The sequence below is a fragment of the Mirounga leonina genome, unplaced genomic scaffold (genome assembly GCF_011800145.1).
Source record: "Mirounga leonina isolate KUSES-001 unplaced genomic scaffold, KU_Mleo_1.0 Mir_201, whole genome shotgun sequence".
In the NCBI taxonomy this organism is placed as follows: Eukaryota; Metazoa; Chordata; class Mammalia; order Carnivora; family Phocidae; genus Mirounga; species Mirounga leonina.
Genome location: NW_023270504.1, coordinates 22,902,006 through 22,922,889, shown reverse-complemented (window position 1 = coordinate 22,922,889; position 20,884 = coordinate 22,902,006). Strand labels below are relative to the sequence as shown.

The 20,884-nt window shown below is 35.9% G+C and overlaps 1 protein-coding gene across 1 annotated transcript in view; it reads right to left on the bottom strand.

The window, feature by feature from the left end:
- The window catches only part of LOC118025439 (ovostatin homolog 2-like), a 48,301-nt gene that overhangs the window by 9,629 nt on the left and 17,788 nt on the right, over positions 1–20,884 (bottom strand). The window contains exons 14-25 of the mRNA XM_035027845.1: positions 20,494–20,639; positions 19,757–19,906; positions 10,521–10,691; positions 9,573–9,720; positions 7,882–7,987; positions 7,015–7,243; positions 6,511–6,640; positions 4,109–4,227; positions 3,249–3,300; positions 2,404–2,487; positions 1,385–1,561; positions 552–633 (exon numbers count right to left, since the gene is read on the bottom strand). Of these exons, the coding sequence (XP_034883736.1) occupies positions 552–633; positions 1,385–1,561; positions 2,404–2,487; positions 3,249–3,300; positions 4,109–4,227; positions 6,511–6,640; positions 7,015–7,243; positions 7,882–7,987; positions 9,573–9,720; positions 10,521–10,691; positions 19,757–19,906; positions 20,494–20,639 (1,594 nt within the window). The remainder of the gene's footprint in view (positions 1–551; positions 634–1,384; positions 1,562–2,403; positions 2,488–3,248; positions 3,301–4,108; positions 4,228–6,510; positions 6,641–7,014; positions 7,244–7,881; positions 7,988–9,572; positions 9,721–10,520; positions 10,692–19,756; positions 19,907–20,493; positions 20,640–20,884) is intronic.

Here is a 20,884-nt window from a genome sequence, read left to right as displayed (position 1 = left end):
ATTCTTGCCTTATGGTTCATTGGATTATCTATACATGGAGATGGAATGGGTACAATTTGGTGGGGCCTTCTAGGTTTTTTTTCTTGTTTGTTTTTTAGAGAGGGAGGGAGAGAGAGAGAGAGAGAGAGAGAATGGGGGGGGGGGCAGAGGGAGAGGGCGGGCCCAATGGGGAGCTTGATCTCAAGACCCTGAGATCATGACCTGAGCTGAAATCTAGAGTTAGATGTTTAACTGACCGAGCCACCCAGGCGCCCCTCGGGACTTCTAGTTTTACTTTCCTCTCCCCTGTCTATCTACATGGGTCTCTGAGAAGTGTGGACTAGCCTGTGCCATTTTCAGGGGGATGTCAGTAAATGAAACTTTTAGGCAAATTGACATGGTCACATTAGAATCAGAAGAATCAAACACTTTAGCTTCTCCGATTCATCTCTGTAAATTCACTTTGAAACCCATTTTGCTTCCAAATCCCACCATATTCAATTCCCTCAGACCGTCTCATGCCCTCCTCAGATCACTCCTATATTATTTAAAATAAAATTTTCATCTCTTACCACATGCTTCCTTTCTGATTCCTCTGCCGAAACACACTATATGAACCATCATAGTTTTTGAAAGACAACTGCTTTTGATAACCTAAAGTAAAAAACCATAAGAAATTATCTTTTTAATCTAAGAAAATTAGAAGAAAAAGAATGGCATAGTACAAGCCCCGTGTTTGGGTTTTAGACAGACATAAATTACTAGATTGATCATTTCAGGTTTAATTTCTGAAACTCAGGGTCTCTATTCATAGTGAGAAAAACTAAGTCCTACTTTATAGGGTTTTAATGACAAGATATTACATGTGATTATGCCCAGCTCAGTAACAGGTACTTAACCAATCGTTTAATACCGTTTCGTTAAGGTTAATTGACTTCTGTGTTATCTTTCTGAAAAGAAAACCTGAAGGAATTATACCCTTGGGCCTTTCCTTGCTAACATATTTTACAAGATTTATATACCCTTTTTCTACATACAAATCCAATCACTTCATTGCAATGGAACACCACTGAGCAAACAAATATAGAAGTTAGTAAGTGAACTACTTATAGCTACTATTAGTAACAGTAGCAACAAACAAGGTAGCTTGGCAAAATATTCAGATTAAAAAAAACTGGGCTCATAATTTGAAATGTTATTGTTCTAAGTTATGAAGCTAAATGACCACAAAGATACTGAAGTAAAAAATAAAAAAAGAATAGTGAGGACTCAGAGCACCCCAGTTCAGAGTTCAGACCCACTTTCTCTCCATGAGAAAACCTCATAATAATAGCTTTATGACATCTTAGTATTAGTAACAATTGATTTTGTTTTTTATGGGCAGAAATTACTTAAGTGGTCTCACCGTTAGACAAGAAAAAGAGAGCCTTAGATTTAACTTCCTCTGTCAACTGTTTAGTAGATTTCAGATAGTCAAGGACATAGATGTCTGATGCTGTTAGGGCAATATTCTGCTCTCCACATCCGTAGGGCATTTGGAGAAGATTCTCCAGATTTTGCATTGCAAGTCCTAAAATATCCCCTAAAAATAAAAAAAGCAGAAGGTTACTACTGCTTCTAGTTGGCATCTCAGCATTAATAACTATGGGTAAAAGAGGCATAGTGGAAGCAGGAAATATTTAAAATTGCATTTAAAAGGTGGAGACAAGGAAAGTTCTCATGAGGTAATTCTAAAGGGAGATAGGCATGAAGGGTGAAGTTAAAGGAGTTTCTGGTATGAAAAATACTTCTGAAAATCTCATTACCAGAGAGAGCGGGAAGTTAGAAAAGTGTGTGTTTGTTTGCTTGTTGTTATTATTGTGCATGAGTTTTCCTGTTACTGAGGAAATTCCCACCATCTTGAACAAGCAGAGTTTATTCTCATGCTTCAAAAGGGAATTTAAGGGGCTCCTAGGTGGCTCAGTCAGTTAAAGGTCTACCTTCGGCTCAGGTCATGATCCCAGGGTCCTAGGATCAAGTTCTCTGCTCTGCAGGGAGAGTCCTTTCCCTCTCCCTCTGCCTGCTTCTCCCACTCCCCCTGCTTGTTCTCTCTGTCATATGAATAAATACAGTCTTTTTTAAAAAAAGGGAATTTAATATTTCAGATGAATGAACTATGAAAAGAAGCCTTTGCTTTCTAAATGCCAGTTATCATCCAGCAAAACAAGTGTTTCCTAGGGACATAGATTTGAAAGTGGTACTACTGTAAGCCCTTCAGATCCCACATGGAAACAAGCATAGATGATGACCTTCAACAGTACTTCCCTCCAACTAATACTTTAGAAAAGTCTCTCCATCCTGTTATTTTAAGGATTATTATTTTTTTAAGATTACCTCAATCAAAATTTTCAAATCATCATGAAAAACAAAACTTAACCAACTTACCCACAACAGTGAAAAAGGCCCTGGCGGATCCTTCTACTACACTGTTTGGCAGGTCCAAAACTACCTGCTTGGAGGCTTTGGTCCCTAGAAAGAAAATAGTGATAAAAAAGATAATATGATAACTTTCTTTTATAAACAATAACAGCAGATATGCGGGACAAACATATTAGGAAATAGATTCCATTATTTACTTTTATTTTGCAAGTTGCTTGTTAGAAAAGATGAAACTGACATTTCTGATCTAGTTTAGAATAACAGTACATTCAGAAAATGGTATGTGTATGTGTGCATTGGATAATGGCCCTTATTTTCCCCTAGTTTAGTGCCTAAACTACTTATGTATGAAAAAAGTGTAAAAAACTACTGACTATGGTATATAAAACCGCACACACAAAAGGAAAAGCTTGGAGACTCCCACTAAAATCAGATCAGCATCAACAAGATGGCCACAAAGCAGGTGATTGAGGGCCAGTGATGTAGCTCTCAGATGCTTTATCCCAAGAGTACAAAGGGCATAATCCTGATCTTCCTCTGTCCAATACTGTGCTGCAATCATGATGAGAGGAGCCAAAAATATATAAGATGGGAAAAATGGGGTGAGGCAGACCAATGTCATAGGTGAACTAAAAAAAAAAAAAATCTCATAAATAAATATACTTTTTGTTAGCCAAAATTATACAATGAAGATAGGGCATGAAATGAGGTAATCCTCCACTAGGTACTTAAAAGGGAATCACTGAGATGACTCAGTGGCAAAGAAACCAATGTAGAAGGAGAGGACATAAACTGATCCTATTGATAATTTTTCTTTGGGACTAATTTGACCGCCTAAAAGGTCCTCTTACCTTTTGTACAGATAAGGAAACTTTGAGTCATTTCTTTTTCAATACCTTCAGCCTGTCAAAGAGTAAACAAAAACAAGCACAAAAAAATGAGTCTGGGTCACCTTCCACGTAGGAAACGTAATCAAGCATTAGCTCATATAGACATGGCTGGCACACGTTTGTCCCTGGGAGATGATGCATTCATCACCCCCTTCTGTTTAAGTTTGAAAGTCGCTGTACATTACCAAGACCCACTTTAGAACCTGTGTTCCCATAGTTCGGACAGAGATAACTTTGATGTCATTGTGGGACACTCTCAACTCCTCTGAACCTGTCTAGCATCTCCAATAGATAAACGAAAGTGTTTTGCAGAGTATGGAAAGGCCAAGAGGCAACGTGAGAAATATGCACTGACAAGTGTTAATTCTTTTTGAGGATGATGAGAACGACACGGGAGTGTAGGACAAGAAGTTTTGTCTCGGATTTGAGAGTCAGTTAAAAAAAAGGAAGGGAAGAGCAACAGGCCTACAGGAAACGTGAGCAGGAGTAAGCAAGATATCATCAAGCCTGTTTCAAGTGTTAAGTTTTACTATCCTGGGGTCAGGTATTAATTAAAGAAAGGATGAATTTTTTTTTCCTCTAAATTTTTCTTTCTTTCTTTCTTTTTTTTATTATGTTATGTTAATCACCATACATTACATCATTAGTTTTTGATGTAGTGCTCCATGATTCATTTTTATTGCTGTTTTAATTCATATAAAATGATGTATCTGGTGTAAAAGTAACTCTAGTCAATTAACTAAGCCTGTTCAAAAAGAACGTCTTTTCATATTTAACTTACTTCTTATCTGGAAGAGCTTGACAGTTTTGCATGTACATACCTCTACCAACAGACTTTTGACCACAGTATCTTTCCAGTTTAGATTCTGCTGCTCAGGTCCTTCTTTTGGGCAGGCACTACTTTGTCTGGACTCAGCAACTGCAGTGATACTCACTTTACCTGGAAAACATTCCCGAATATAAGTTAAATGATGATTGGCCCCTCCTGTAATGGGAAATGATTAGAGTCAAATGAACCACATCTTGAATTGAATGAACTGCATACTATTATCATATTTATGCTTAGACCAAAATAACTTGCTCTTTCTCTTGCCTGAAGATAATTTGGTATGTTCTGTTTTACCTGTACCTGTTTCAAGATCCCTTATATTAAAGAAATATTTGTTATCTAAAAAACAAAACAAACAGACAAACAAAAAGCAGAATCAAACCTATAAATACAGAGAACAAACTGATGGTTGCCAGAGGGAAAGGGGTTGGGGGGATGAGCAAAATGGGTGAAGGGGAGAGGGAGATACAGGCCCCCAGTTATGGAATGAACGTCATGGGAATAAAAGGCACAGCATGGGGAACAGAGTCAATAGATTGTAACAGCCTTGTATGGTGACAGATGGTAGCTAGACTTGTGGTGAGCACAGCATAACCTATAGAGATATTGAATCACTGTACACCTGAAACTAATATAACATCGTGAGCCAACTATACTCAGATAAAGAAGTTTCCAAAAATCAACCAAACAAAAAATAAGTGACTCATTTACTTAATTAAAAAGTAAGAAATTTTAAGGAAAAATAATAATTTGCAAAGCCAACAGAGCCAATTCCTTGGTAACTGCTTATCAAGGTTACATATGCCGATATGGGCACAGAACATCAAATACCCAGGACTCCTAACTTCTCCCAAGTCTGAATGAACAAAAATAGTAAAATATGACATAGTGGAAAGGGCATTAGATTTAAATTAATGCTAGCAAGGAATCTTTTTTTTTTAACTTCTTGTGAATCATAGGTCATGCAATTAAAACTGATCTTCAGTTTCCTTACTTATAAAAACTAGATGATTGAAAAAGAGATTTCTTGGGGCATCTGGGTGGCTCAGTTATTAAGCGTCTGCCTTCGGCTCAGGTCATGATCCCAGGGTCCTGGGATCGAGCCCCGCACCGGGCTCCCTGCTCGGCGGGAAGCCTGCTTCTCTCTCTCCCACCCCCCCTGCTTCTGTTCCCTCCCTCACTGTGTCTCGCTCTGTCAAATAAATAAATAAAATCTTTAAAAAAAAAAGAAAAAGAGATTTCTTTTGTTTAGTATTACTGTATGCCTATATATATATAACCAATTTACTATTCTTGTTTTTGCTTGTTGCTGTGTTTTGTCTCATTTCTTTTTAAGAAAGCCTTTGATTCTCCAATCTTAGAACTATGTCCCCCACTTAAGGCCATAAAACTTGCCACAAAAAATGCCATGCAGTATTCTATCTTAATTGCCAAGGTAAGATTTTTGAAGACATAGTGTAGTCAGAACAATTGAGAAACAAAATCTATCAGGAAAACTAGTTTTAGTCAGACCAACCTCACAGGTGAACTAAAACAACCTCAAAAATAAACTCTTTGCTGCCCCAAATAATACAATGAATAGGGGACATGAAATAAAGGAAGTTTTAATGACAATTTTTTACGTGAGTGATAATGAGCATCATGCATCTACCACATCTAGCTTTTTCTGTGTACTAGACTCTTTTTAACCCTTCCCTTGTATTTTCAACAGGATACTTTCAAATTTATTTTTTTATATTACAGATAATACATGCGTGAAGACAATATTCCACTCAGTGTTTGATCTCCATCCAAGTGTTCAGTATTTTTGGTATCTCATGATATATTTAGTAAATTCGCAAATCCTGGCAATTTGTGATTGAGGAGTAATTTTGGGATTGATGACACTTGTTCATGATGGTGGGTGAAGGAGCAAGTTAGAAGTGAAGGAACTGGGCAACATTAATGAAAATATAACTTTCTTTTAGGATATGATATATGGATTTGATAGATCATGAAAATTGGCATTTATATCGTATTTCAATCACATTATGCTTTTATACAAATGAATGGTGGTTTTGCTCTACATAAGCATGAACTACAGGAAATTAGGTTATAAAATTAACTGAAAATTTTAAAAAAGGAGAGGGAGAAAATTATGTTTGTATAGAAGATGTAAGGAAAATAAAGGAAGGCATTAAAAATAGGCTGGTTTCCCCCTTCACCTATTTCACCCAATCCGAGGATTGGAAGTGTACTTATCATGACGAGGCCTGAATAATGTATAGAATTGTTGAATCACTATACCGTGCACCTGAAACCACTATATGTTAACTGCACTGGAATTAAAAGTAAAAAAAAAAAAAAAAAAAGCCTGACTTTCCATGAGAGATTGGCATACACATAGATGCTTACCCAACGTCTTAGGTAATAGAGTCCAGACATATGTTTTCTTCTCTCCAGCCTGGATAACCTCACTGCCATTGTTTTTAGGCATGCTGATATTTGCCTCAAAATCCTGAGATGCTTCTAGCTGAACAGAAATCTAAAAAAAAAGTCATGCAATGAAGGTGGCACTCTAAATTATTTGCTGTTACTACTCCTCTTCCCATCTTGAGAAAATGAACTATTTTAAGTTAGCAAAAATTAAAGATACCAAATGACTTCTCACAAGAAGAAAAATAGGCTAGAACACACATCATTATGAAATTATGAAATGACATTGTCAAGGCAGTATTTAAAACTTTGCTGTGAATTAAAGCAACTGTCTTTGTCTAAGGAATATGGAAACAGGTCTTAACACTTTATAGTACCATTTTGCCCTTGAGAATAAAAAGAATATGGCAATATTCAAGGAAAATATTGAGAGATCTTTTGGCTTTGTTAGATTTTGTCTCCAGGTCAAAGGGAACAGCTTACCTCTACACATGTGTTCAGGTAGCTGAAGACATTGACAATCAAATCAGATTGTTCATTTCGAACAACTGAAAAGGGCAAGATCATTTCAACAAAGAAAGGTTGGGAGATTTCCAGAGTAGCTGTTGATGAAATGCCAAATCCAGCATGACCATTCACACAGAAGCCATCTGCCTGCCACTGGGTTATAGTATCAGGGATGCGGAAGGACAGATTTGCTGAGCCTGAGGAACTAAGGAGAGATCGCTGATGAAATGCATTCTTTGTCTAAACAAGGAAATTTAGTCCAGAGCAAGCAAAAAGGTATTAACTGAAGGTTAAAAGTAAGTTAAAAGGTTTGGGGCGCCTGGGTGGCTCAGTCGGTTGAGCGACTGCCTTCGGCTCAGGTCATGATCCTGGAGTCCCCGGATCGAGTCCCGCATCGGGCTCCCTGCTCGGCAGGGGGTCTGCTTCTCCCTCTGACCCTCCCCCCTCTCATGTGCTCTCTATCACTCTCTCTCTCAATAAATAAATAAAATAAAATCTTAAAAAAAAAAAAGTAAGTTAAAAGGTTTGGACAGAGCGTTAGATAACAATCTTGAGAGCTAGATTTCAACGAAATTTATCCTTAAAAACCTCACATTTCTTTAAACACTGCATTATTTTTTAAAAATTGAGGTAGCTTACATCTCTCTGCATGAGATTAATAAATGAGAAACAATGCTATAGAAAAAAATAAAATAAACTACGTGGTCAGTACATACAAATGAATAGTATAATGTATTTTACAAATATGCTAGTGCTTTATATATCCAGGAGTAAAGTTTAAGAGATCACAACAAAAAGAAAATAGAAATAAAGACATGTAGGAGAGAAAACTCAAAAACTCACTTGACACTGATGAGGTCCCATATCCACGTCTCTGGAAAGTTTGTTCTTACTGTTTCTCTTACAGCCTGTTCAACATAGTCAAAATTCTCCTTCATGCCTTCACGAGCTAAAAGAAAAGAGAAATGCTTTCTTTGGAGAGAATAAAGGTATGGGCTTCAATGACACACACTTTTAGCCATTTCTTTAACCACATATGCTTTGCTCCCAGGGCTCATTGCTAATAAATGTACATCTCAACCAAGGCATCTGCATTTTGCTGTTCAAATTTCTGCCATTACTAAAAACAACAACAAACAGACAAAAACAACAATCAGGCTACAACCAAATCTAGAGGAAAGTGATTTTTATTCACTGAATGGAGTTTCTCATTTGACATTCTGGTGTCTGCCAGTTCCACTATGCTAATATGCCTTGGAATCTCTGCTTGGAATGCCCTTCTGTCTCTTTTTGTGGTGCATTATTGTTCATCTTTCAGGTCTTGGTATAAATGCTCTTTCCTTCAGGGGGATATAGTAAGCCTTTGAGGAATTTATATCTTCTATTCATATTCTTTCCATGTAACGCACTCTCCCAAGGCTTTGGAATTACCTGTCTCGCTGTAATGCTTCCCTGTTAGACTAAAGGTTCTAGGACAGTAGAGATTAAGCCACGGCATTTACAATGTGTGACTCTGTGCCTGGCCTCAATAAATGTCTGTTGAGTGAATTAACAAATGCATAACTGAAGAAAGAAGAGGTGAAAATGAATGACTTTGGGTTTCATTATATTTTATTGAAAGATACTAAAGAGTTGAAATGTTCCTGATAAAGCTTACTGAATATGGTGTCATCAAGTAGCAGAAAAGTGGGGAGTGGGGAGCTTCAACCTCTTGACTAGGACTCCAAAGTGGTTTCTAACTCGACTTTGTAGGGCCTCTTGACTATTCACCAAGTCCACCTTTGTATAAAGTTGTCAGGCCTTTCATTTTTCTCAAGTCGTTTCTGGATCAGACCCACTTCAACTAATGGACTAATTCAATGTTACGTAGAAGGATTTAAGAGTGCTATTCAAGTATTTTCAGACCTGGAATTCAGCTTTGATTTCAGTTCTGTTTTGCTGATCTTGTTTCATTTTGCTTCTCTGACTAAACTTCTGTTTTGAAAATCTGCCCTAGTTACCTCATTCATCTAAGACTGTGGCTGATTTTTGTGCTTATAGCCTTTCCAATAGAAAATGGACTAATATTTGAACATGCTTCTCTGATACCAGCTTTTTGGCTATCTGGGAGTTAAAATACCTTTTGCCTTGAACTCTGTGTATTATGGTTTATACATAATAAAGGTATAAGGGCCCCATCAGGACACCTCATTCTCCCTTATCACACTCACCTATAATGACTGTCCTCCCACATCCCTCATCCCTACACATTGCCTCCTTCCTATGCTCTTCTGATATTGTGTTCTACCCAATAAAAAAAAAAAATTTACTTTCATAGCTGAAGGTAATCTTTCCCTTTAACAAAATCAAACCAAAACAAAAACCATTTCTGGTCTGCCTTATCCTGCTTTATTCACTTGCAAGATTTCTAGATGTAGCCAAAAACATGGTACAATTCACACCTAAGTCCCAATTTTTATAGTTTTATCCCAAGTACACCCAATTCCATGAATTCTTTTAGTCGTCTCTCAGACACAAAATTCTAGATTACCCACATGCAGTTCTAGATGGGGCATAACTGTATACTGGTGCATATTCGTCTGAGGCTAGATACAATGGCCTAGGGACTCGCAGCCTTCGCTCCATTGAACATACTTCTGGTTTCCGGTAATGAAGATTGGTAAAGACTTTCAGACCCATAGCCTTCAAAGAAACAAACAGGAAAAGAAAGTTGTGCATTTCTTTCATGTAAGACCCAAAAAGGCCTATCAACTCTATTATAATCATAAGTAGGTGATATATACAGGTTTTCTCTGCTAGCAAGGGTCTGGGATTTTAGAAGTCAAGTCACCTCTATTTGATGTATGGAAAGTCTTTAATCTGGAACAAAAATAATAAGCACTATGATTTATCTAGCATTTATGTGCTAGGATTTGGCTAAGTATTTTAAATCATTCCCCACTTAATTCAAAGGGAAAAATACTTATGAGATAAGCACTATCATCAGCCTAATTAACACCAAACACACACACACACAAAACAGTCTTTTGGAGAGTTGGGACTTAAGCTAAAGTCTGTCTAATTATATGCCCCTTTTCTTCTATACCTCTGACCTCAATTATAAAAAATCCTTTTGTGGAGGCCTCAGCATATCTAATTGATAGCCTAGGTTTAGATGGAGCCTGGACTATATTTTAGCCCCTTGATTTGATGATTTCTGCATAACATTTATTGCAGTAAGTTGAAAACTGTCTCATTACTTCAAACATGAGGTTTTTATAACTTCACTGCCACTTGTTTATTGTTAAAAAAGAGAGAAAAATCAACAAAAATTAATATCTCCTTTTTATAAGACAATTTCTGAGTGATCTTTAAACAAATTATGGACACCAATCTCCAAGAATAGGAAGTAAAGTATACAGTTAATAAAACATGGGTATGCATTATGAATACTAAAGTTAAAATTGAGATGAAATAATTTTTAAAATCTTAAATGATCTTACCCTGAGAATATCATAGATGTCTCCATCCCCATAGTTGCTTACAGGTATGTAATACAAACCATTGTAAAACATATCCCTTTGAGGAATGCAAGGGTCAAGCTTGCCATCATCAAGGTTGAGCCCATGATGGAAATAACCATATAGTTCTATATTTGGAAGCAGGTTGTACACCTATGAGAAAAATCACATGGTTCCCAATGATTTTAAGCATTCCTTTTATTTTTACAAAATTGGCAAGTTTTGTGCCATTATAATTTGTTCTTTTCTTTAAGAGCATAGCCATCACATAGAAGACATGAATAGCCATTTTTCCAAAGAAGGCATCCAGATGGCTAACAAACACATGAAAAGATGCTCAACAGTACTTATAATCAGCAAAATACTAATCAGACCATGATGAGATACCACCTCACACCTGTCAGAATGGCTAAAATTAACAACACAGGAAACAATAGATGTTGGTGAGGATGTGGAGAAAGGGGAACCTTCTTGCACTGTTGGTGGGAATGCAAACCGGTTCAGCCACTCTGAAAAACAATATAAAGTTTCCTCAAAAAGTTGAAAATAGAACCACCCTATGATCCAGCAATTGCACTACTATAGGTATTTACCCAAAGGATACAAAAATACAGATTCAAAGGGGTACATGCACCCCGATATTTATAGCAGCATTATCAACAATAGCCAAACTAACTGATGAATTAATAAAGAAGATGTGGTATATATATGCAATGGAATATTACTCAGCCATCAAAAAGAATGAAACTTGCCATTCACAAAGGTGTGGATGGATCTAGAGGGTATTATGCTAAGTGAAATAAGTCAGAGAAAGACAAATACCATATGATTTCACTCTTATGTGGAATTTAAGAAATGAAACAGATGAACATATGGGAGGGGGGAAAAGAGAGAGAGGGAGGCAAATCATAAGAGACTCTTAAAGATAGAGAACAAACTGAGAGTTGGAGGGAGGTGGGTGGGTGATGGGCTAGATGGGTAATGGGTATTAAGCAGGGCACTTGTCCTGTTGAACACTGGGTGTTGTATGTAAATGATGAATCACTGAATTCTACCCCTGAAACAAACATTGCATTCTATGTTAACTAACCAGAATTTAAGTAAAAATTTGAAGGAAAAAAAAAAAAAGAGCATAGCCATGATATTTAATCTAACACTTTTGAGTTAATTCATCCTTTCAGAAGAGGGTATCTTCAGTTTTGTTTGAGATGGTCAATGTCATGTTCATAAACTTTTTCAGCTTTGGTTCAGGACTTAGGATAGCATGTAGGCAAGAGATGCCTGAAGATCTATGGATTATTCCAAGGCCTAATTTACACATGATCCATAGCAATTATAATGCTAGAACCCCCAGCTGTCTGGTAGCTGTCTGATTTTAATCTTCTTACATATCCTTCCAAAGCAAATATAAAATCAAAGAGAAATAATAATATGCCTGACTGTGTCTTTAACATTACTGGGATATAGATAATGCCACGACCTTCAAATTACTTGTTAGTAAAGAAATAAACACCAAATTCCAACACAGCTCTGTACTGTTGCTGAAAATCTGAGGGTATGGAAAGCTGGAGAGGGAATGCTTAAGAGAGTAGGACGAAGAAGAGACTGGATGGAGAAATGAGAGGAAATACACACCAAATCAACTCCAGATAAAGAAAGTACTACATTCAGTATCAAAATATGAGTCATAGTTCTGAGATTCAATATATGATACAAGGAAGGGGGTTGAAATGAGTGGGCCTGGAAGTGGCAGCTTGGCTGATGGGAAATAGTCAGATTATTAGAACAAGTGTGATGCTCCTTGGAAAGGGAAATAAAAATATGCCCATCTCCACTCCTATTTCCAACGTTAACAACATTTTTTTAAAAAAAGAAATTGCATTTCATTAAAATAACAGGAAAAGGCGCTCTACCCAGGAACACTGTCCACAAAAATATTAAGAACTGGAGAAAATTAATACCATACAAAACCAGTATAAGATAAAATAGAAAACGCAAATCGGAACGTTTTAGCTAATGCAACTTACCTGCTAAAGTAACTAACTAACTGAATATATAAATAAATAAACAGAAAAGCCATCCCAAAACACTTCATATAAATCAAATAATCTTAAACATTCATTTGGGGTATTAAAAAAGCACCATGAATTAGAAATTCAATAAAGAAAGGATGGAAGAATGGAAATGAACAAAACCTAGGAAGAAATAAAATGATAATTTATTAAAGTCAGAAAGAGTCAGAATAATATCAGAAATAAACTCTATAAGGAGCTCAAGAAAAAACAGATTGAAAGAAAACTTTAAAAAGCAACATAAAAATAAAGAAAAAAAGAATAAAAATGAGAGAAAAATAAATTAAAATGAGTCATAGGCAAAGTAGTTGAACTGGAAAGCCAGCAAAGAAGATCCAATATATTTATAGAGTTTTTCTAGAGGGAGAAAAATGGAAAAACCAGTATTTAAAATTATAATCCAAGACAAATTCTGGAAATAAAAGATGAATTTACACAATGCATGGGTCTACTGAATACCTGGTAAAACTTCTCCTAAACAATAGATTCTGAGAGATTTTACTAAAATAGTTTTACTAAAGCTATTAGACTTTAAGTATTAAAAAATAAAAAAGCCTCAATGCCTTCAGGAATACTTTTTAAGGGCAAATGATTTAAACATGTCAGAATTCTTGAAAGCAATATTTAAAGTAAGGCAATAGTGGAATATAATTTTCAAGAAACTTAAAGAAAGGGGAAACAAGGATTTAAGATATAGATAACTTGTCCTTCCCACAAAAAAGCTTTAGTGAAACAATTGTGAATATGCGAAAATCAGGGAATTCTATACCCATATGACCTTCTGAGGAGTCTAGTATAAAAAAGCTTTATACAACCAAAAGGTGACTGAGGAAGTGGGCAGAACTTTGTGGATATGGAGAGAAAAGTAGAATGTAAGTGTAGTATGTTTTGACAAAGAAGTAAAGATTCAAATTTAAAATGAGAGAAAAGGGAAAAATACAATAAAATTATGGACTGTGGTGTAGGTAACAGGAAGGAGTCAAAGGATACTACTTAAAAATGGCTAGATTTAATTATGAGGCAAGAAAAAAGTGAGATTAGAGTATTAAAAAAGATAAAAATACAAAGACAATCACTAAAATAAAAATTAAACCTCAGCTCAATACAAGAAGAAATTTGAAAACATAGCAAAGAAAAACTCAAAAAGCTAAAGAAATAAAGTAAATTTGAATAATGCACAGTAATGATAACAAAAACATTATGATAGAGTTGATATCTAACATATCAATCATATCCATACAAGTGAGTGGACTTAATTTTCCTTAAAAATGGCTTTTTTAAAAAAGCAAAATCCAGCACTATACTATGTAGAAAAAAACCCATAAGATACAATATTTCAAAATATTAAAACTAAAGGCCAGGTAAGTGAAATTAATAAGAAACAGAGGTTATAATTATCTTGATATCAGAAAAAGTAGAATTAGGGCCAAAAGGCATCAAATAAGATAGAGAAGAGCACTTTCCAGGGCAACCCCTCCATTGTGTAATAAAGGTATAAGAGTTATGAATATCTGTGCCCCACATAATACAGCAACCACTTACACAAAGCAGAAACAACAGAAGATGCAAGGAGGAGCAGACAGAAACACTCTTAATAGGGTAGTTTAACACACTACTCTCAGTACAAGACAGCTCAAGTGTATAAAAAAATAAAAACAGAATCTTGCCATTTGCAATGATGTGGATGGAGCTAGAGAGTATTATACTACGTCAGAGAAAGACCATATGATTTCACTCATACGTGGAATTTAAGAAGGGAAAAAGAGAGAGTGAGAGACAAACCAAGAAACAAACTCCTAACTATAGAGAACAAACTGATGGTTACCAGGAGGAGGTGGGTGGGGGATGGGTTAAATAACCATGGGGATTAAGGAGTGCGCTTGTGATTAAGCATTGGGTGTTGTACAGAGGTGTTGAATCACTATATCGTATACTTGAAACTAATATTGCACTATATGTTAACTAGCTGGAATTTAAATAAAAACTTGGAAAAAAGTCAGATCTTACGGATATAAAACATACTGATAAAAGAAACTAAATCTTCTGAACTCAAGTGAAGCATTCTCAGAATCTGTTCATATATTTGGGCACACAAAAAAATATCAGTAGTCTCCATAAAATAGAAAGATTACTGATCATGAGGCAATATAACTTGAAATTTAAAAAATCCCCAAATAGGGAGGCCTGTCTACATATAAATTATAGAATGTTCCACTAAGTAAGTTTTCAGTGAAAGGCTGAGTACAAATATTATAGAATTTCTGAAAAATGATGATGTTAACTGCTACAGATCAGAATCTAAGGGATACTTTAAAAGTAGAGATCAGAGAAAAATTCATAGGCCTTAACACTTAAACCTTAAACTTAAATGAAAATTATGTAAATACTAAATAAAAAAGCTAAAAATAGCACCAACAAAAAGAGCAACAGTAAAGAAGTAATAAGGATAAAAGCAAAAATTAATGTAGTACAATGCCCCAAAAAACCCCATTACATCAAATTAATCAACCAAAATCTGAATTTGAAAAAATCAACAAAATAGATAAACCATGAGCAAATTAATACGGAGAAAAAAGGAAGAAGGTAAAAATATACAAAATAAAAGTTACACATAAGGAGGAAAAAATTAAGGAAAAGGAGGATGTAGCTATTGATACAGAGCACATAGTTTTTAAGTATCATGAGATTCCTTTGCACTTTTCAGGACACATAAATTTGAAAACCTATAATAAAAGGTTTAATTTTTTAGGAAAACAAAATTGCCAAAACTGACACCAGTAGAGAGACGAAGCTTAAGCAGACCAATTTTTATAAAAGAAATAGAGAAAGTTATTAAGAAACTACCATGTGCAAAAGCACCAGGCACAGGATAGCCTACCAGTTATTTCGGCTAAGTCCAGAACAAGGCAAGGATGCTATTCCTCCTGCAATTTAACATTGTACTGCCATTAGGCAAAAATTAAAAAAAAAAATAGATGCACGGGGAAAAAAGGAAAGAAAACTATCTCTATTTGCTGGTAATATGGCAGTATACCTATAAAGCCTAGAGAGCCTTTGATAAAACTAACCAAATCAATAAAGGAATTCAGCAAGTTAGCAAAATATAAGATTACTATGTGAAAAATACCTCCCATGTGCCCAACGAATAAGTTAGAATGTATAAGAGAAGAGAAAGCCGCATTTACAATAGCAACAAAAGAGTTAACATGCTCATGAATAAGCTTAACAAGAAACTATATATAGAGTTATTTAAAATTAAAGTTCATGGAAGACATCAAAAGTGTTCTTGAACAAATGAAGAGATATTCCTTGCTCTTGATATGACATCTCACCAATAAGATGTAGTTAATTTGATTTATAAATTCCATGCAATCACAATAAAAATTATCATAAACCTTTTCTTGAGTTAGACGAGTCAAAAATAAAATTGCCATGGAAAAATCAAGCATGGAAAAATAGCTAAGGAAACCCTAAAACAGAAGAGCTGAGAGATGAGGATGAGGAGTTGATTCCTACCCAAAATTAATGCACACTACAAAGCTTCCATAATTAAAACAGTGTGGTGCTGACACATCAATAGACAGACCAATGGAACAGAATATAAATTCCAGAAATAAACATAATAACCAATAGAAAAATAGTATATGAAAAAGGTAGTATCACAAATCAGCAAAGATAATGTATTAACTGGATAGACATTAAATTTTAAAAAGAGAGAATTAAATAAATGCTATTCCATTGTCTATGGAATTAAAGATCCCTGGAAAAATAGTTATTTTCAAGGCTAGCGCAAAGGAAGTAGAAGATGGGCCTAGAACATATGGTGTCAGAAAATCGATGAGTGCTAAAAACATGATCTGGACATATTACAAGAACATGAAGATGCTCCCACTGGAAAATTTAAGACAATTTAACATAAAAATAATTAAGGATAGTGACGAATTATGAATTCTAAATTATAAATCTTTGAGAAATAAAAATGCTTGCATCCATAAGAGGAAGAGGGAAAATTAGAAAATCATGTTTCCACTATCATACCAATATTGGTTTAGGCAAAAAGTATCAATGGATGCTAACTCTAAGGAAATTTTGATGAGGAGCAGGGTGTACAAATAGTCTTAATAAGCACAAATTGCTTATTAGTTTAAGGAAGAAAATAGCGCATGGAGATATATGGAAACACCTTTATCAGGTGATCAAAATTACCATCACCAATGATGGGCAGATGGATCTTGTGTACCTTGAGAAATACACAGTATCATGTATGTGGTATTCTGGCCAGAGATCCATAATCTTGACCCAATCATGAGAAATACCAGACAAACTTAAAATGAGGGACATTTTATCAAAAAACTACTTGGGAGGCGCTCAGGTGGCTTAGTCTGTTAAAAGTCTGACTCTTGATTTCGGCTCATGTCATAATCTCAGGGTCATGAGATGGAGCCCTGTGTCAGGCTCCATGCTGGATGTGGAGCTTGCTTCAGATTCTCTCTCTCCTTCTGCCCCACACCCCTGCTTGTACTCTCTCTCTAAAAAAACAAAACAAAACAAAAAACCCAACCCCCCCAAAAAAACCCAAAACAACAACAACCTACCCAAACAAACAAACACAAATACTTGGCTTATGTTCTCCAAAAATATCAATTTCACAAGGGACAAAGAAAGATTGTGTTCTAGGTTAAACGAAACTAAAGAAACATGAGCACCGAATGCAGTATGTGATCCTGTCTTGGATCTTGCACTAAATTAGGAAAAAATATGTGGTAAAGAGGACATCTGATGAAACTTGAACATAGCTGGCAGATTAGATCCAAAGTATTGAATCAATGTTTAATATCCTAAATTTGATAACTGTATTGTAATTATGCAGGAGAATATCCTTGCTCTTTGGAAATGAACACTGATATATTAAGGAATAGCATGAAGTATTCAACCCACCTCAAATGGTTTAGAAATAAAAATGGAAATGCTATGTACATATATGTGAGGCATGTGTGTGTGTGGTGGGGGGGAGACAGAATGAGAAAGAGAAAATAAATGTGGCAAAATGCTAAAAACTGGTGAATGTAGGTAAAGAGTACGTGAGAGTTCTCTGTAAAATTCTTACATTTTAAAAAATTATTTAGGGCTCCATGGTCAGCAAGGAGTCTGCTTGAGATTCTATCCTCTCCCTCTGCCCCTCCTCAAAATAAAATCAATAAATAAAATCTTTTAAAAGAAGGGGGACAATTGCATGGCTCAGTTGGTTAAGTTTCTGACTCTAAGTTTCCGCTCAGGTTATGATCCCAGGGTTGTGAGAACCAGCCCTGTGTCGGGCTCCGCTCAGGGCAGTCTCTTTGAGATTCTCTCTCCCTCTCCCTCTGCCCCTTCTCCCCCCGCCCCCCAGCTCTCTCTCTCTTTCTCTCTGAAATAAAATAAATAAAATCTTTAAAATTATTTAAAACTAAAAATTAAACTTATGTAACGTAATATCAAAAGTACTACGAACTTAAATAATATGAATTGGAATACACTCATTTATATAACATTGCTTGATTTACACTGTTAATATGGTTATAGATAATAAACAAGGGCAACTGCCTCTTTTGGCTCTGATATCATATTCAGATTCACTGGAATCTTCAGGTCTGGTGAAGCGCTTCTAAAATTTTCTATTGGAGGACCCTTAATGGTTTTTCCTCAGGTGGTTTTTCTAAGACCTTGCTACCACTAGTTGTAGGAAGAATGAGGAGAAACTATTTACTCTGACTCCATGAAACTTTTAGAAAAAAAGTGCATATATATTTTCCACATTTATAGATAAGTTTATCCTTTATTTGCTGATACTTTTCTGACTCTGAAATCAGTTAGAAGCTTCTTAGCACCAATAAGAAATTTATATGTATTTAACTTTTACAACGGGAAAAAATATACAGTTTATGTCATGGTTAATCATTATTAGCATATTGTTATTAATTAATATTTACAGTTTATATTTAAAACTACCTGTACTATAGAATGTTAAAAGCAGAAAACAAAATTTCATTTTTCAGGGAGATCTCATTTGTAACATATATATGCCTTCAGAAAAGAGATTTAAAAATTGCATCACAAATGTTCATTTCTGTACAATAAGAGTCCATTTTGTGAAATAAAAAAATATGTTTCAGTGTTAAGATAATGAATGATTTTGAGGATTTCCTTCTTTATGTCTTTGTGTATTTTGCACATTTTCTACACTACACAGGTGCTGTGGTCTGAATGTGCCTTCCCAAAATACATGTGTTGAAATCCTAATGCCCAGTGTGATGGAATTAGGAGGTAGAGCCTTTGGGAGTTGATTGGGTCATGAGGGTGGAGCAAGTAGAGAATGAGATTCATGCCCTTATAAAAGATGTCCTTTCTACCACGTGAGAATACAAGAAGTCCACAAACCAGAAGAGGGACCTCACCTTACCATGCTGGCTCCCTGAGCTCAGAATTTCAACCTCCAGAACTGTGAGAAATATTTTTGTTGTTTATAAGCTGCCTAATTTGGGGTGTTTTGTTGTAGCAGCTCGAATGGATTAAAGCAATAGGTATAATTTTAATAAGAAAAAATTTAGGATCATACATCTCCATATTTATATGTTCTTGTGCTAAAAAATAAAGGGAAAATATCCAACAGTTATTAACGAAAACAGTTTTGCTGTCAAACTCAAGAATTGCTGGTCTGGAAATGCTTATGAAAATATAAGCTCTGTTAACAGATAACAACTTTAGATACTGTATCCAAACATATCCTTCAACTCAAGAGATTTAACTCTAGGTTTCAAGAAAAATGAAGTATGTAACCCATGAAGGAACAAAGGAAGAAAATATTTGATATTCTCAACATGTGTCATCTCAAATAAAAACATCAGCTGAGGGCGCCCGGGTGGCTCAGTCATTAAGTGTCTGCCTTCAGCTCAGGTCATGATCCCAGGGTCCCGGGATCGAGCCCCACATGGGGCTCCTTGCTCAGCAGGGAGCCTGCTTCCCCCTCTGTCCCTCACCCTGCTCTCGTGCTCTCTCTCACTCTCAAATAAATTTAAAAAAATCTTTAAAAAAACAAAACAAACAAACAAACACAAAACATAAGCTGAAGGGAAGGAATCCGGATGAAAATGAGGAAATCAGAGAGCTTACACTTTCAGCTGACAGCTTGTGTTCTGATTTCAGCAGAAGAACACTTTTATCCACAGCCCGGAGCGCACAGAATGAGTCAGGGGCTGCTTGCAGGTAGAGACTGGTGTTGGAGCCGGGTAGCCCCTGCTCCTTAGAGAACTTTATGCTAACCTAAAGTGGAGGAAGAAAAGGAGAGTAAGATAATTTTAAAAATAAGTTGAATAAATATATTTGAATACATTCAAAATAATTTGAATAAACACCATCTTTTCCAAATAAATGTTTATAGATTTCTTTTTTTAAAATTTTTTTAAAGATTTTATTTATTTATTCATGAGAGACAGAGAGAGAGAGAGAGAGAGGCAGAGGGAGAAACAGGGTCCCCAAGGAGCAGAGAGCCCGATGCGGGACTCGATCCCAGGACCCCAGGATCATGACCTGAGCCAAAGGCAGATGCTTAACCATCTGAGCCACCCAGGCGCCCTGTTTATAGATTTCTGTACCTTTGTTTCTCCTGCCTGTTCTCACCCTTAACTGTCCCTACAAGGACATCTTCACCAGCCTTCTATCATCTCAGGATTGGTACTGCTACCAAAAGTTACTCATTCTGCTTGGCGATTCCCTCATCCCTAATAATTTAGTTATACCAACATTTACTCTGAGATCACCATGTAAAGGTGATAGTAATTACGTTAGAAGACAACAGGGAGAAAACTGCTCCCTGCTCTCGCAAGACAGGCAAGAAACAGAAGCGTCACCTTGTTTTTAAAGCACTTGTCAACCTGGAATCTGGCACTGTCAGCCACAATTTCCCCGCTGGGGTGAAGGGTGTAGACCAGCATGACAGCCACGGGAGCCAGATCAGCACTAATGTTCATCGGGAATGAGAAGCTGCCATTCCAGGCTGTGTAAATAGGAGACGGCGTTAACGGATACAGTGCCTGAAGTTTCCTGGCTCACTGGCTACACTTAGCTAAAAGAGAATGGCTTACGGAAAGGAAGAGCAAATTGGGCTTTATTTTAAAGGCAAATCAATTAAATAATGGGAACTATGTACACAAATAAAAAAGACTGCATCATTTAGGCATTGACAATATTTGGGTTTTGGACATCACTTTTCTATAATGCGCTTGATAACCTGGCAATAAT